General features: G+C 39.6%; 1 protein-coding gene across 1 annotated transcript in view; it reads right to left on the bottom strand.

Moving 5' to 3' along the window:
• The window catches only part of col24a1 (collagen type XXIV alpha 1 chain), an 84,451-nt gene that overhangs the window by 4,730 nt on the left and 62,649 nt on the right, over nt 1-17,072 (bottom strand). Inside the window, exons 36-54 of the mRNA XM_005737025.2 lie at nt 16,127-16,180; nt 15,641-15,748; nt 15,126-15,179; nt 14,817-14,924; nt 14,322-14,375; nt 13,744-13,797; nt 13,546-13,602; nt 12,755-12,808; nt 12,106-12,159; nt 11,505-11,558; nt 10,284-10,337; nt 9,441-9,548; nt 5,574-5,681; nt 5,345-5,452; nt 2,960-3,013; nt 2,787-2,849; nt 2,490-2,543; nt 2,262-2,297; nt 1,335-1,370 (exon numbers count right to left, since the gene is read on the bottom strand). Of these exons, the coding sequence (XP_005737082.1) occupies nt 1,335-1,370; nt 2,262-2,297; nt 2,490-2,543; nt 2,787-2,849; nt 2,960-3,013; nt 5,345-5,452; nt 5,574-5,681; nt 9,441-9,548; nt 10,284-10,337; nt 11,505-11,558; nt 12,106-12,159; nt 12,755-12,808; nt 13,546-13,602; nt 13,744-13,797; nt 14,322-14,375; nt 14,817-14,924; nt 15,126-15,179; nt 15,641-15,748; nt 16,127-16,180 (1,272 nt within the window). The remainder of the gene's footprint in view (nt 1-1,334; nt 1,371-2,261; nt 2,298-2,489; nt 2,544-2,786; nt 2,850-2,959; nt 3,014-5,344; nt 5,453-5,573; nt 5,682-9,440; nt 9,549-10,283; nt 10,338-11,504; nt 11,559-12,105; nt 12,160-12,754; nt 12,809-13,545; nt 13,603-13,743; nt 13,798-14,321; nt 14,376-14,816; nt 14,925-15,125; nt 15,180-15,640; nt 15,749-16,126; nt 16,181-17,072) is intronic.

The raw sequence follows: 17,072 nt of genomic DNA, 5'->3' as shown, positions 1-17,072 counted from the left end.
GTTTTGTTGACGTTGTTTTTTTGTCTGTTTGTTGAATCATTAAAGCATCAAAGAAGCATCTAGTGTTATGTATAGACCAATTTTAAATTGTTGCCGTCCCCAAAACACAATTTGTGGTGAAGGTGAAGAAGAAGAAGAAGAAGGTGAAGAAGAAGAAGAAGAATGAAATGAAAACAACGGAATTAGAATCAAAACAATGGAATTTGAATGAAAACAATGGAAGTTTAAAACAAACAGAGAATGAAAACAACGGAATTAACATGAAAACGACGGAATTTGAATAAAAATAGTAGAATTAGAATGAAAACAAAAGCATTTGAATGAAAACAATGGAAGTTTAAAACAAACAACAGAATTAGAATGAATAGAACAGTTTGAATGAAAACAACGGAATTTCAATAAAAACAACGGAATTAACATGAAAACAACAGAATTTGAAGAAGAAGATTATTTGAAAGGGTTTCTCCGAGACTCAGGAGGTGAAAAAGAAGGAGTTGAAGAAGAAGGAAAAGTATGGTCAGCATAAAATGTTTCTGCACTTTTGCAACAACATAGTGAGCTATTAACTTAACATAGTATCTGAAACTTATGCCCTTAAGAAACAGGACAAAATCCAACAAAGACCTGACACAGTAAAACAATGGCAACACCAAATTTGAATCTAAATCATTATCAATATGTAGAGGGAGAAAGTCAGGAGAGAGGTACCACAGGGAGCGTCTACAGCAAACTGTAAAACATGGTGGAGGCAGAGATTTTGATCTACCATGCAGTACCATTTGGAAAGCATCTGATTATCAAAAGCTTTTTGACCTTATTCAGCATGGAAATGATCCCAAACATGCTGCCAATGCGGTGTAATCATACCTGGATACACACAATGATGTCAATCACACATGGACTGGTCTCCCCAGAGACCTCAACATTATTGAGGCAGTGTTGGATCATCTCAACAGAGAACAGAAAGAAAGGCAGCCCAACATCCAAAGAAAAGCTTTGGATGTTCTTCAAGAAGCTTTATGAAGTTCAGAGTGTGCTGAAGAATAAAGGTGGTCATACCAAATATTGATTTCCAAACACATTAAAAGCCCACAAACTGAGTTTTTGCCTTTCATACTAAATTTCCATGCATGTTTGCACATTTCCATAAATCCTCGCATCTATTTCTTATTTTCTAATAAAATATAAAGGAATGAGAGGTGACTCAAAACATTTGCACTTCTGTATATTTGACCTGTGAAAACTCTCATTCATAATTGTTCATAATCCAAAATAACAGTGAAGTGTATACAGTAGGAATCATTCTGTAAAGTGATAGTGTAGTTAGCACTTACTCTGGGTCCAGGGCTTCCCTGTGGTCCCTGAGGCCCCTGAAAGAGTCAGGCACATAGAAAATAAGCATTAAAATGGCTAAAATGATTACGATACACATACACTTCTACATAAATAACACACACGACGAAAAATAAAATAGATTAAATAAGTGCAGCCTCACAGTGAACAGAATGGAAGAGATTCGTGACTCATCTTCCTTCAAGCACCTTGAAGCGACTGTTGTTGTGATTTAGCGCCGTATAAATAAAATTGAATTGGACTGAATTGAATTGAATCCTTCTCTGAGATGCTCTGTAGAGCGACAGTAGTATCACACACATACTGCCCCCTCTGGTGGTCTAGGGACAAAACATTGGTGCAGCTGAACTTCATGATGTCTGTAAGTGGGATCTCAAGTCCTTTATATCCATACCATATTGTGAGCACATTTTAACAGCATCTGAGTAAAGCCTAGGATTAGAGGCCCATTGAGTACAGTGTGTTTGCGTGTGGTAGGGTGAAATGCACAGGGATTTGCAAAGAACTGACAAACTAACTACCACGACCGAGAAGTGACTGTGTGGATTACACCGCGGCTTTCCCTGCAAACATTTTGTCAAGGCACTTCCTCAGCATTGTTTACACAAGAGGGCCCCACACTGCGCTCCAGGAGAGCGTGCTCATTATGACTCAGCCATAGCCTTAGCCTAAAGTGTCATACAGCACCGACACTTTAAGAAAGCCGTATAAACAAAACTACCACTCATTCATGTAACTTTCATCATCTACAGCTCTGTTTTTACACGCACAAACGGCTTTGAGGTGGCCGCTAAGACAACCGAGTGTTTCTCAGTCAGGAATGTTTGACACTTTGGCAGAGTGCAATCATGACATAATAATACAGAAGACTTTCCAGGTTTTGATTAAAGGGTTTGATTGCATCTCACCATTTCACCACCGTTTCCTTTTGGACCCCTTGGCCCCTGCAAAAAAGGATAACATAGCATAAAGACACATACAGCATTGTATTCCAATCTGTATTATCAATTAACTGTCTTTATTGGAAATTAAACAATACATACAGTGAAAGTCTGAATGTCAGAGTGTAATAATTCCTTTTTCTTTGTACAAGTCTTACACACACACATACACAAAATGAGGAAAAAAAAACCTACAGGTTTTCCCATTGGACCCATTTTTCCTTCAGGGCCTAGAGGTCCAGTGAAGCCCTGGAACAAACAGTGACATTGCTGAAAAAGCAGTAAAAACATCTATAAAGACTTCAAGGTGTACTGCACATGTGTCTACATTCATGTTCTCTTCATAAACACTTTGACAACAGGGAACAAAACAGAAATGTATTTATATTTCTGAAAGTTCTTTCCTGAGTGGGATTTGATTTAAAGCAGTACTTCTGAAGAAAGCACCATTGTGTGCCTACCTGGTCCTATTTCAGTTTCTATTAAACTCACCAAAGTACCCATAGGACCTTTAGGACCAGGGAAACCTCTCAGTCCTAAATCACCAGTTGGCCCCTGTTTCAAGGAAAAAGATATTTCTTATTTCTTATTCTAACCTACTCTCCTGTTATTTTTTATCGTTTTTATATACGCTCTTAATACATGTTGGCCACTCAGTTGTTTACCTTAGGTCCTGGTAAGCCCTGTAAACCAATCATGCCCAAATCTCCAGTTTCCCCCTATAAAAAACAAAAAACACAATATGCAGAAGATGTCTCTTTTAAAAAAAATTCTCTTATGTGATGTAATCGGGGCTGACAGCAAATCTCTCAACAATATCCTCAGTAGAATTATGGAGATTTACTCATAAAGGTGGGTGCCTAAGACAAATAGGTCTTAAGACACACACAAAACATAAAGCCAACACTTATTATTGGAGATAATGGACAATAGAAAATAAGTTGTTTATTTCTTTCTTCTCCATTGGAGAAGAAACTTGATATTTGATATTTGTTATTTAATATATTGAACATACAATAGCAAATCTCTAGCCCAAATTCGGGGCCCCGTAAGTCTGAAGGCATTTTTGAGGCACAAAATGTGGTTTTATTGTCAGGGCTACAGTTAGGTTATGGTTAGGTTTAGGCTAAGGGTTAGGCATTTTTGATGGTTAGGGTAACGGTAAGCGGCTAGGGAAAGCATTATGTCAATTAGATGTCCTTACTAAGATATAAAAGGCAAGTGTGTGTGTGTGTGGAGGTGGGGTTGATTTACTTGATTTTTCACCCAGTTTTAATACCAGACACAACAGGGACACTAGGCAAGCCTTATAAAGACCCTTCTTTTCTATTTCAAAAGAACTGGGGCACACACAGAAGACTTTCTGTCGATCTGCGGCAGTCTCGGTGCACACACTCACATGATCTAGACACACTGTTAGGGGATGGATGTCTGCGTCCTATCCTGTGTCTAAGCACATGCCTTCCAGGGTGGCAGACAGTGTTTGTACAGCCAGTCTTCCACATTCTTTAGACAGCTCCACTTTGAAACCGGTGACTCTGGCCCAGAGACTCTATTGACTAAAATGTGTAAAGGGATCTGACCCAAGGGTCTGAGTCTCCTCTCAGTTTCAGGAGCATCAGTGGAGATAACTATAGGAGGGGAGAGCAAGGGATTAAATGCTGTTTCTTTTTTCTTCTTCGGGGAGTTACATAAGTAAAGCAGAGCACCTCTTTTTCAGGTCCCTGGAGTGTGAGGATCTTACATAACTTGGCCTCACCAAGCGGAATGTTTCCATTCCTAGTCTCGCCCAGATAATTTGTTACTCTACTCAGGTTGGAAAAGTGTCAGGCACACATTGAAACCTCACCAAAGATTGGCTTCATATGTCCCTGAAGCTATATTTAGAGAGGTATTAAAGAATGTATATAAGCTTATAAAGCCATATTTCAACAAGTGCATTCCAGTGGAAAGTAATGTATATACTCTACCGGGTACATGAAAAAAAAAAAGACATGACAAGTATCTGTGAAAAACACACAGGCTGAAATAAAAACTGTATAAATGTGAAGATTAAAGAGTTACAAAAATGCGTCAGGCATAGAATAAAAAAAAAAAATCTATATTGTATCTTGATTTAATATTATGCGATGGAGCTAGTTAATTTGATTTTGTAGCACTGTCTCTAAATGTGAATTCAGCTACCAGCATCCTGGTCCTGGGCCCCAGCATTGTGAGTTTGATGGAGCTTGAAGTTTTGGTTTGTTTAGGGGTTACAGTTCATTTATTTAGCGTATTTTGTTGTATTCCTTGTTCCTGGCTGTTTATTCCTCCCTCTGGGTTTGTCCTCTTGTGTCTAGTATTCTGCATTTAGTTAATTTATGTGTCTGTGTTTCCCATCCGTTATCACACTTCTTGCCTCCCCTGTGCCTCGTTGTGAAGTCTTAGAATTTGATATTCTCGTCTTTTGATTACTTCCTGTCCTACTTTGATAGTCCCTCGTCTCTTGGTCACTGTGTGTAGTTTTGTTTCCCTTGTCTTGCTTTCCCAAAGGAGTTTCAGCTGTGTTCCCCAGTGTTTCCAGTCTCCCTAATTACCTGCTGCGTGTCTATATATTCTCTGAGCCTCCCTAATGCCTCTCTTATTGTTTGTTTTACCCATGAAACACCAGCAATAAACACTGTTTTAAGTTTAAGTCCTGTCCTGCATCAGAGTCATAATCCTGTCTTCTAAACACTGTCCATGATGAACAGAACTGAGCCTCAAACATACAGTTAGAGCCAAATGTTTTGCACACTGAGACCGTTTCTGTGCACCACCGCAGTGGATTTTAAATCAAAAAACAAGATGTGATTGAAATGCAAATTTTAGCTTTAAATGATCTTAAAAAGAGTTTAACGAAAGTTTTTAAATTAACTGTTAAGGAATTACAGCTGTTTTTATATATAGGCCTAATTGTATGTCAAAACTTTGATAATAAATCACAGAACTACCACACAGTTTACAACAAACGTTCTCAAGTACTATTAAAGATTGACTTCTATTTTAGGACTTTGCTTGCATGTACTCACAGACAGCCCTTTGGGTCCTGGGTCTCCTTTCTTTCCCTGGTCACCTGCAGCTCCCTTCATGCCTTTGATTCCAGGCCCCCCCCTGTCTCCTGGTAGGCCAGGTTCTCCCTGATCCAATAAAAGGTCAATTAAACAGTTTAGGTGCATGTCACAGTAGCATTTTATCTCACCGGAGATGACTTTCTTTTTCACAAAGAAAATGGGTCTTTATAATGATTAACATTTCCACCTTGTGACCTGGCGGTCCCCTTTCTCCAGAATGTCCAGGAAGTCCAAGTTCTCCCATTGGACCTGGCCGTCCAGCAGGCCCTTCCAGTCCCACTGAGCCCCTCTGACCCTACGTACACACAAGAGATGATTGAACAAATCTTTGCCAAAGTTAAAAAGGTACTAAAGTTAGTGTGCTTCCTCAAAAGGCACAACACAAAATCCCCAAAACATTATGCCACTGTTTAAAACACTACTCTACAACAGTAAATGACATATATAGTGACACATTTGAGGTCTATCTTATGGGCGCCTCTTCTGTTTAAATGTTGCTATTAAACAAATGACACTCAAACTTCTGACAAAGCAGACAAAACCACAAGCATAGTCCTCTGCAAAAGCTAAACACAAGTGTATAAATGCATGTTGGAAAAATCATTTGGAACTTGAGTGTTAGTGGAGAGGGTTATTTACTGATGGTAAATATTGACATCTACTACAATTAGCTGCTATAGAGTACAATGAACACCATTTCCAGTGTTTCATTATATAAACAAAATTCTAAAATTGTTGTGTTGAAGCAATTTTAGAACACGGGTCCTCGACAGCCTATGTCTAAAGGCTGTCCAGAAAACCTGTTAGTGAGTTGTTTTTTACTTTGTAGACCACAGTGGTTTCCTGCTCCATCAGCAGTGTAGGTGAGGCAGCAGGGAGCCTGAGATTTTAGAATAACACACTCAGTGAGTTGTTGCCTCGCATGTGGCTGACAGTGAAGAGACAGGATACTTTAGGAATTTCGGTGGAATTACACCACCAGTGGTTTACTGGATGAAACCCACAGTATGCAGGTGTTGGCAAACCCTTAGATAAACCAAGGTCTGAACAATTTATCCTTCACCTTTCCCCACATACAGGAATGCGGGTAAAAGGGGCTATGTGCCATTTAGAAATCATTTTAACTTCTAATCAAAAGAAAATGACTTGGAAGGTAAACATAAATTTGTTGAATTTGAGCCCGAAAGAGACGGATTTTAACTTTTCAACTAATTTGCACACAAGAGGGTCTGTAAATGTCACGAATGGCAGACCAGATTAAACCTAGATAACATCTGGTACTTGGCATGTGATGCATAATCGGTTCATCATTTTATCATATTAGAAATTAATGTTGTGATTCTTTTTAATATGAGCATGAATTGTTAAGTTATTTCCAAAAATGTCATTTACAGTGGGGCAAAAAAGTATTTAGTCAGCCACCGATTGTGCAAGTTCCCCCACTTAAAATGATGACAGAGGTCAGTAATTTGCACCAGAGGTACACTTCAACTGTGAGAGACACAATGTGAAAAAAAAATTCATGAATCCACATGGTAGGATTTGTAAAGAATTTATTCGTAAATTAGGGTGGAAAATAAGTATTTGGTCACCTCAAACAAGGAAAATCTCTGGCTCTCACAGACCTGTAACGTCCTCTGTAAGAAGCTTTTCTGTCCCCCACTCGTTACCTGTATGAATGGCACCTGTTTGAACTCATCATCTGTATAAAAGACACCTGTCCACAGCCTCAAACAGTCAGACTCCAAACGCCGCAATGGCCAAGAACAAAGAGCTTTCGAAGGACACCAGGAAAAGTATTGTAGACCTGCACCAGACTGGGAAGAGTGAATCTACAATAGGCAAGCAGCTTGGTGTGAAAAAATCAACTGTGGGAGCAATCATCAGAAAATGGAAGACATACAAGACCACTGATAATCTCCCTCGATCTGGGGCTCCACGCAAGATCTCATCCCGTGGGGTCAAAATGATCATGAGAACGGTGAGCAAAGATCCCAGAACCACACGGGGGGACCTGGGGAATGACCTGCAGAGAGCTGGGACCAAAGTAACAAAGGTCACCATCAGTAACACACTACAACGGCAGGGAATCAAATCCCGCAGTGCCAGACGTGTTCCGCTGCTGAAGCCAGTGCATGTCCAGGCCCGTCTGAAGTTTGCCAGAGAGCACATGGATGATACAGCAGAGGATTGGGAGAATGTCATGTGGTCAGATGAAACCAAAGTAGAACTTTTTGGTATAAACTCAACTCGTCGTGTTTGGAGGAAGAAGAATACTGAGTTGCATCCCAAGAACACCATACCTACTGTGAAGCATGGGGGTGGAAACATCATGCTATGGGGCTGTTTTTCTGCCAAGGGGACAGGACGACTGATCCGCGTTAAGGACAGAATGAATGGGGCCATGTATCGTGAGATTTTGAGCCAAAACCTCCTTCCATCAGTGAGAACTTTGAAGATGAAACGAGGCTGGGTCTTCCAACATGACAATGATCCAAAACACACCGCCCGGGCAACAAAGGAGTGGCTCCGTAAGAAGCATTTGAAAGTCCTGGAGTGGCCTAGCCAGTCTCCAGACCTCAACCCCATAGAAAATCTGTGGCGGGAGTTGAAAGTCCGTGTTGCTCGGCGACAGCCCCAAAACATCACTGCTCTCGAGAAGATCTGCATGGAGGAATGGGCCAAAATACCAGCTACTGTGTGTGCAAACCTGGTAAAGACCTATAGTAAACGTTTGACCTCTGTTATTGCCAACAAAGGTTATGTTACAAAGTATTGAGTTGTATTTTTGTTATTGACCAAATACTTATTTTCCACCCTAATTTACGAATAAATTCTTTACAAATCCTACCATGTGGATTCATGGATTTTTTTTTCACATTGTGTCTCTCACAGTTGAAGTGTACCTCTGGTGCAAATTACTGACCTCTGTCATCATTTTAAGTGGGGGAACTTGCACAATCGGTGGCTGACTAAATACTTTTTTGCCCCACTGTATGATGTCACAGTGAATTCTGTGCCAACTTAGGCACAAAGGGCAAAGACGATAACGACAAAAGGATTTATGAAACCTGACAGTTTTTTCTTGGCAGCTTGAGTGAAAAACTGAAACTGATTCACAGAAAAGCTGAAAATTATTTGTAAGGGGCTCTCCAAGACTCAGAATCAGCCGCTTTTAAGCAATAGTTTGATTTAAAGACTTGAAGTTAAGGAGTGAAGAATGTCCTTTATCAAGTAAAACGGCCCTCTACTACAGCAGACCTGAAAATTTGCCTTCTTGTGGAGCTGAAAGTAAAAAGTGATGCAATGTCAAATCATTGCATCACTTTTTACACAGCAATGTAAGACATATTACTATATTTAAATTAGACTGATATAATTTTAAGGGATTATTCACGTTCTTTCAACACCAGTGCAGTTGGGGATGTTACCAATGGGAAACTGTATAGTTTTAGTTCATCTGAAAAGCATCAATGGCTAAAATTAGCCTTACTAGACTTTCATACAACATTATCTAAATGAAAGCCAGACCAGTAGGACTTGGCTTTCCAACTTGGCTAAAAGGCCTTTTGCACGCATGTAATCCCAGTCCACTTTGGCTGCATACATATTTGGAGAGGCCCAAAATGAAGAGGCCAATCAAATCAAACAAGACATTTAATGATCAGTCCAAGTCTCCAGTCCCACTCATACAATAACAGATGGAAGGAGCTGGAGTAAATCTTTGGTCACTTGCAATTCCATGAGTCCCATTTGTTGATTTTTGTGGTGCTACAGAAAGCACGCCACAAGTCTCCAGTAAAGGAACTCCCCTGTTGACAGTTTAGCTGTGCAACTACGTCTTTCGACTCCTTCTGCGACCAACATTAACAGTGCTCATGGTGAAAAAACATTCAACCGAACTCTGCTTTTTAAATACATTTCATTAATGTGAGACTATTGAATTGCCTAAAATAGTAAGCTAATCAATTACTTAAGGCTACCGTAGTTAGCGTTTGCTATAATGTTAATCCCAACACCAAGGAAACGCTGCTGTCTACATGTCACCGATTACCTGTCGACCTTGTTTTCCTGGGAGTCCTGCTAAGCCAGTTGGTCCCGGGGGGCCATCAGGGCCTGGATAACCCTTCATTCCTGTGAGCCCAGGTAAACCAGTCGGCCCCTGTTAAATGACAGTGTCAGTTTCAGCCAGAGGGGCATTTAAAAATACCATCAATCTTTTCGTAAAACATCACTTTCCGTCAATAATCTCGTGACTATATTTACACCTGTGATTCTTCCTCTGATGCTTAGCCTGAAGCACTGAAGTCCACCATCTGGATCGTTAGAAATTACAGTAAAATATTTATCCTGGTCTTCTCTGTCTTCATATTTGTCAGTTACTTCGTTTTATTTCGAAGGTTGGTTTTCTTGTGTGTCTTGCTCTGGGTTTTGTCTCCTGTCTTTGTTCCTTTCCTGCCTGTTTATTTCCAATTGTGTCTCATTGTCAGTCATCCCTAAGCCTGTATGTCTAGTCTTGTCTTTCTCTTTGTCTACTTTTGTCTTTAGTGCCTTTCTCATAGTTTGATTTAGTTTAGTTTTTGCATTTTTATTACAATCATGTTGGGTTTTGGCTTATCAAATTTTTTAAATCAAAGCTCACATTATGTTCTGCATCAGACTTCTTTTTGTCTGCATTTGTGTCCTCCTCTGACGCAGTCATGAGTATTAGAATTCTCCATCTTTATGTGTCTGTTTATTTTCTCAATGATCACTGTTGATCTTTTTTTCTTTTAAAGGAATGAGAACCGTGTAGACATATGCAATAATTTGATGATGCAGAAGGTTCTCAGCTAATGTAAAGAGGCGGCTGCTTCTCTTTAGGCCATTCACTTAATTGAGCTAATATGATGCTTACTTCAATGCCGGGAGCTCCAACCAGACCTCTTGCACCTTTCTTTCCAGCCAAACCCTAGAAAAACATAAACATGAAAAATAACATGTGCATTAAAAAGAAAACACAAATGTTTTAGTATATCACTCTCTACACAGTAAAAATGTGATTTTTACTATACTTCACAGAGAAATGTTTCAGATTTTAGTGAAAATCACTGAATACTGTTGCAAGAAATGTCCAGTTCAAAACCTTTATGGATACTTTAAAACCATAACAGCTAAAAACATCAACCCAGTGACAGTGATTTATTCATAGTCCCAGAGAGATATTGTTTAAGAAACACAAAGTTGTTAATCTAAAACAGGCATACAGAAGATCCTCAAAGTTTCCAGTGTTTCCTGGCAGGCTGCTAAGTTCTCAGTGCTTCTAAGCATATGGAAATACAAGTTGCATGTTAAGGTATTGCACAAACTTAATTTGAACTCGAGTTTGGCGAAATCCACTGAAATGGTTGGATAGTATGTGAACTGCTTATATAATCACTCTTCTATACAAGCTGTTTCGCATGTGGTGGTGAGTCAGTCATGTCTGTACACCTGTGACACTTCAAGATTACAAAAGGCCGTATGGAACCTGATCAAGGAGCGTCAAAGCTGTTGCACAGGGAAATCATAGTTATGCATAGTTATGCAATTAGAAAGCCTGTGAAGACTGAGGGCTCTAAAGAACATGAGACTAAGCAAGCAAACCTGTTAGTTCAAGGTAGCACATGTTAGTAAAACGTATCTGCAATTTAAGTATCAAAGAACAAAAAGCAATGAGCCATTAATAAACATCAGATTAAATATTTGAGAAGTTTAATGGTGCATTCAGGGTGCAAGGAAAAGCTGCAGTTCCCTGGTTGCTGTCCAAACTTCATTGCTCCAAGCATTTCTTTTTTCTTCAACCGCCTGCTTTCTATCTCGATGAAGTAAGCAGAATTCTACCACAGCTGAGCTAAAATTATCTAGCGTGACAAGCAGCTTAAACATCTGTAGCAGCATGCTCCTGTGGTGACAGCTAAAAAAATGACAAATTGGGGATTTTGGTTAAATCTGTTTGCATCTGGTTTTGTACATTTTCTACTGTCAGGTGTAAATCAATCATTCCACACAGAGAAGAGACCAAATTTAGTGATTTCCTAAACTATTCACATTATTGAAAAGCTGTATTATGCTGTATGTGAATGGTGTCAAGTCTCACCGGAGCTCCTTTTTCTCCTTTTGGGCCTGGTTCTCCGGGGGAGCCTGGAGATCCCTGTGCGAAGGAAGAATACACTATAAAGTAAGTAGAATATAAACACGCAAAATATTATCAAGCTGTGTAGATCTATATAAAAATGATATGCAAGATTATAAGGAATATCCTTGTTTACCCTACTTCTTAATCGAGTCACTTTTAACACTCCACAGCATATGCAGTATATCCCACAGTATAGATCCTAATCTAATAGGCATTTTCCTGTTAGGAGAACAATCACACTCTCAAACTGAATAAAAAGTTTTGATTTAAAGACGTACTTATCTGTCACCCTTTGAAAGAACACATTTAGATATTTCATATATTTATCATCACCACAATAAGGCCAGCACACAGTAGGTAAATGTAAAAAAACAACAGATTAAATAGTGTTGCTACGGCTGTGTGGGTTCTCTGCCATTAGGTCATGGTAGTCTTAAGCTTGAAAATAAAAAGGCAACCAGACTTCTTTAAGTCTTCTTTAGCTCTCATCCACGAGCCTTCTTCAGTCTAAAACTTCGGTTTAGTTCTTTGTAAATTTTTAGGCAGCTGTTTACTGACTTACCGGTGGGCCTTGTGGTCCAGAAGCCCCACGAGGTCCAGGGGTACCGATATAGCCCTGAAACATAATTTTCAGATTTGATAAGTAACTTTTTATTTGTGAATAATACATACACATCATTCTCATGTTCTTTACTAAAGAGGGAGCCCAAAAGCATAATTAATGTCTATACCCAAATGCGTCTTTTCCACCTGCAGTAAAAACTCAGAGGCTCCATAGAATCAAAACTAGGATTTTTTTATATTATCTATAATTGCACCGAATTAATTTCATCCATTTACTTAACTAACCAGTCTGTCTTTTGTCCTGTCTAAGGAAACTACAGAATAATACAACAAAAACAAATGCATCTAAAAACCAAAGTGTTTTATATGTTAACGACAATGAAGATTTTTGAATTTGGAGACGAGTTCACAGACTAGCACAGACCCCCCCAGTTAATACGTTGCCATCACCGTGAACTTGTGCTCAAGTGTGTGTACTTCTTGGGAAAAAGCAGCAGATTTTCTCAGCCTTATTGCTCGGATTTTGGTAATCCTCTCCAGCATGTGTGGTCTGCTCTTCATGCGAAAGGGGCAGCGTGGAGTATAAACAACAATCAAGCAGACTGAGCGGAGTGCCGTGTGTCTGACGTTTAATGGTTCGTTCCTACCTGATAGCCTTCATCCCCCGACTCTCCACGCTCTCCTCGTTCCCCTGGAGGCCCCTGCGTAGACAATGAATGCACACACATGAATGTGCGTACTGCATATACATACATGACTGTCTTTTACCTGCACAGCTTCAGGTGAGCTGGGCACCTACTCAGACTCACTCCCCACATATCAAACACATGAATCTCTCTGAACGTGATTACAGGGTACAATAAAGCAGAGGCTGGCATTGTATTGCTTATACTATACACTGCAATTCTGTGCCAACTTGAAAATTCAATACTACTGACGTGCAGACAGCCAATACCTCCAACTGTTCATGCAGTGTAGCCTCTGTCAGTAGTCATGGCTATTGCAGGGGAAATGCATCTTAGAGAACACAACTGTTGTATGACTGCATGACTCCGGGGTTTCTAAAGCCGCTTTATGCTGATCCTCCTTTGATATTAGTCTAAGAATGAGTCACTGTGAAATATGCTGAATTCTTGTGGTGACTTAGGTATTAGGAAGAAAACTTTAGCTGTGCCCTGTGTGTGAGGTAGCCGTTTTGTCTCTAACTTCTCAGTCAGTAATTAAGACACAGAAGGTTGATAATCGCTTCATGCACATGACAGATTTAGGATAAGAAACTTTAACATTCATTTTTTATCAATGAGTGCATTTGGTGCTAAAATCAGGAGCTGATCAGGATTAACTTTTACATCCAGTCTCAATCTGGTATTTAAATTGCTTTGGATAAGCAGAGCAAGGAGAGTTCAGAATGGAGAGTTTAAAGGAAAGCAAGACCTACTGGTTCACCTAAGGGCCCTGGCAGTCCTGGGGTCCTGTTGTCCTCGCCTGGGTAACCCTGGGATGTAGCAAACGCAAACATACAATCATAGATGAATGGATGTAGATTGCAGGCAGATAATTTAGTACTTTAAAGAACTCTGAATAACCTAAGAAATCCAGTTAAGGACATAAGTCACAAATTCAGGTATCAAATTACCTTTTCACCTTTGGGTCCTGGCGGGCCAACGGGCCCAGGCTTTCCAAGGTGCCCCTAAAGAAAAAAAACAAAACCTGACTATTGTACGTAATGGGGCTGCCACACTTATGCTGGCTTTTAATCAGAACTGTTCTTTAGGGATAAACAAAATTCCATATATTATGTCAGATTCAATCAAGTCTGAAGGACTCTAAAAGCACACATGCACACACAGATTCACAAAAAACATTAGCAACAAGCATTAGGCTCTATTTGTGTAGAATTTGTAAAGATATTTTCTGATATCTAGTGTTTTTGAGGATATCTCAGGCTACCGAGAAAAGCAAAGAAGGATGACTGACACATCAGTCATCCTTCTTTCTTCAATAACTGTGAGTAAAGTGTTCTGGCATGAAAATCTCAGGGCACTGTACTCATGGGGTTTTGTGCGTTTCTGAGCATGTGCACATATGGTTGTTAAGTTTTCGTGTGTGTGTGTGTGTTTATCCCACATGGTTATACAATACACATTCATGTATACACGAGTGAAGACAAAAAGACTGTTTTCATGAAACCAAGTTTAGAAAAGAAAAACTTACTGGGTATCCTGGAAGTCCTGGTTGCCCGTCTATCCCCATGACTCCAGGCTGACCCTGGAAACAATGCAGAAAATGCGAAATAAGGCCTTGAATCAGTCATGGTGCTTCTGCTTTGCTTTTTAGGTCTTCTCCAGATAAATATATCTTTGGCAGGCTTATAAATCGTTGATCCACAGCTATATCAAAGTAGTCTCAGTGGTTCTACTGAAAGGGGAGCTGAAAAAATGTCTGGCATCCTCCTAGCTTGCCATCTCTTACATCTTCTTGCTTTGGTTTTAAAATTCTGAGTTCGATTGACTTCAGCAGTATAAAGAATTAATTATACACAAGATGTGTCTTTTTCCCCTCTCTAGCCCATTATAGCTAAAGGTTCAGCTGATACAATTCCACAGATTCAATTAACAAACATCATAGACTGCAGGCCACACCTTCTATATAAACTGTGGCTTGCAGTCTTCAACACCTACAGTAGTAGAAGAAGAAATGGGAACTTACAGATGTGCCTCGAGTTCCCCTGGCACCTTTCAGTCCTGGCTCGCCCGGCTGGCCGATGTCTCCCCGAGCGCCAATCTCCCCAGCAAGACCAGGAGGACCCCTCTCTCCCTGTAAAAGATTGTAAATATAATTAAAAGACATAAAAATTATTGTTATTAATAAATCTTGCTGTTTTCGTTTTATTGTAAGCAGGTTACTTTAAAAATAAACTATAAGACTAGATGCCTCAGTGGCTCTCTGTGTTAAATGTGCCCTTCGTGTTAAATGGAACTTGGCTGGGAAACATATGGTGTTGATCAGGATATTTACTTTCTTTCCGTGCCGTCCTCTGTTTCCTGGGGGACCCACTTTTCCTTCTGGACCCTGTAAAGTGATTGCCAGTAAATTATATTGCTTAAAATACGTTTTAAATTATCCCAGAACAGACTCTGTCATATTCTGGATTCTGTCTCACTTTATTGCCCGATGTTCAGATTAAACACTAACCAGCAGATACTGATACACTAGATACACTCTGAATCTGCGTCCTTCCCTCCAGATAACAGTGACCTTCTTGCTCCTTGTCACCCATGGCTAGACTTGGATCTGTATCTCCAAACACCAAGAACCTAAGATCTGCAGCTCTCAGACCATGCTACACATCCAAAATTTCTGACAAGGTAAATTTATTAACCCAGTAGCAAAACGTTTTTATTGAAGAGCAGAGTGACCCCTACTGGGAATCAAAGGCATTATTTACAGAAATGTGTCTCTAGATTTCCCTCATTTACATGAAGTTTGCTGTATTATCTGAAAGTTAAACTTTGGGACCAATATTAACTTACACGGAAGCCCTGTTTCCCAGGCTCTCCGGGTGGCCCCAGGGGTCCAGGATCCCCTTCTGTCCCTTTCTCCCCTGGCTCCCCAAAAGGCCCACGCTCTCCAGGTTCACCCTGGCAATTTGACGTAGAAAGAGGAAAACAGGCACACAAGAAAAGAGTAAAAGTAAAGACAATTCAGCAACAATAGAATAAGCTTTTATTATATTACCACTAGAAAGATGGAAGATTTGGGGCAAACTAACATGACTTTCACCCGCTTCCCTAGATTTTAATATCATACTCAAATCCAGTGTGAAATTAAGTAGATATACTAAGTAATGCAATGAGATTCAATGTACCACTGGGATGACCTATTTTGGAATCCTGAGCTAATCTGCGGATGTTCCAACATTTTGATTTACTATCATAGGGTCAGTCCTGCTAAAATAAATCTTTTGGCTCCCTGGTTCATTTGATCAGAAATAATCAAGAACACACAAGTCAACAAACCTTGGCTCCATCTTTTCCCTGAGGTCCGTCTTCACCAGGGGGACCGGGAGGACCCTTAAAACATAAAAACAGTTTTAAATAGATGTGCTGTAAAAAGTTAGAAATCAGCAGTTCCTATTACATCTCAACTCAAGTGCCAAGAAAACTACAATGCATCTATGGATTTTTACTTCAGTTTTAATTGGAGCCCTTTATAAAATAGACAGGGATTCTTAGTAACAGGCATGCTGCTTCTGGAAATCCTCGGCAAGTTTAAATAATACTCTGCACAACTTCATATCCCTTGGTAACACAAGATTGTTTAATAATTTGTGTAACCTGTGGTTACGTGTGATAAAAAAAAGCTCCCAGCCCAACCTAATCCAACCTACTGCATGCATGCATCCTCAAATATACTTGCACATCACTTCAATGTGATGAGAACTAGACTTTACTTTACTTACTCTTGTATTTATAATGTGTTTGTTTAAAACAAAAATACATTAAGAGATAATTATTTTTGCGTAAGCAACAGGCAAAAATCATGCAGCGCTCTCTAAAATGGAAATAGATTCATGAAAAATTCAAATTATGTTGAAATCCTCAATATAATCATTTAAACTATAAAACCTAGACCTCATAGAACATCTGCACTGGTAAGATCTCCATGGAAACAACCATACTGCCACATGTCACATATGATCCAGGTTTTTGTTTTCCATCCAAGTATTTGATAATCGGATAACTTTCATTGATTTTTGAAAATTCCATCCATTTACATAATGCAATTAAACAATGGGGATCACACCAGATCCAATACCAGTGAGTTTTTAGGTCACACATATGTACCTAGTTTTAAAGCAAAGACTGTATTTGAAAGCTGGATGAAGCCATCAACTGAGGGATGTTGCACTTTGAATGGAAGCAAGTCAATTACAATGTAACCACTAAAACACATCTGGCTTTA

Source organism: Pundamilia nyererei, unplaced genomic scaffold (genome assembly GCF_000239375.1).
Source record: "Pundamilia nyererei isolate P.nyererei 1_Seehausen unplaced genomic scaffold, PunNye1.0 scaffold00072, whole genome shotgun sequence".
NCBI classification, from domain to species: domain Eukaryota; kingdom Metazoa; phylum Chordata; class Actinopteri; order Cichliformes; family Cichlidae; genus Pundamilia; species Pundamilia nyererei.
The sequence above is the reverse complement of the archived record's forward strand: the minus strand, read 5'-3'. Positions and strand labels throughout refer to the sequence as shown.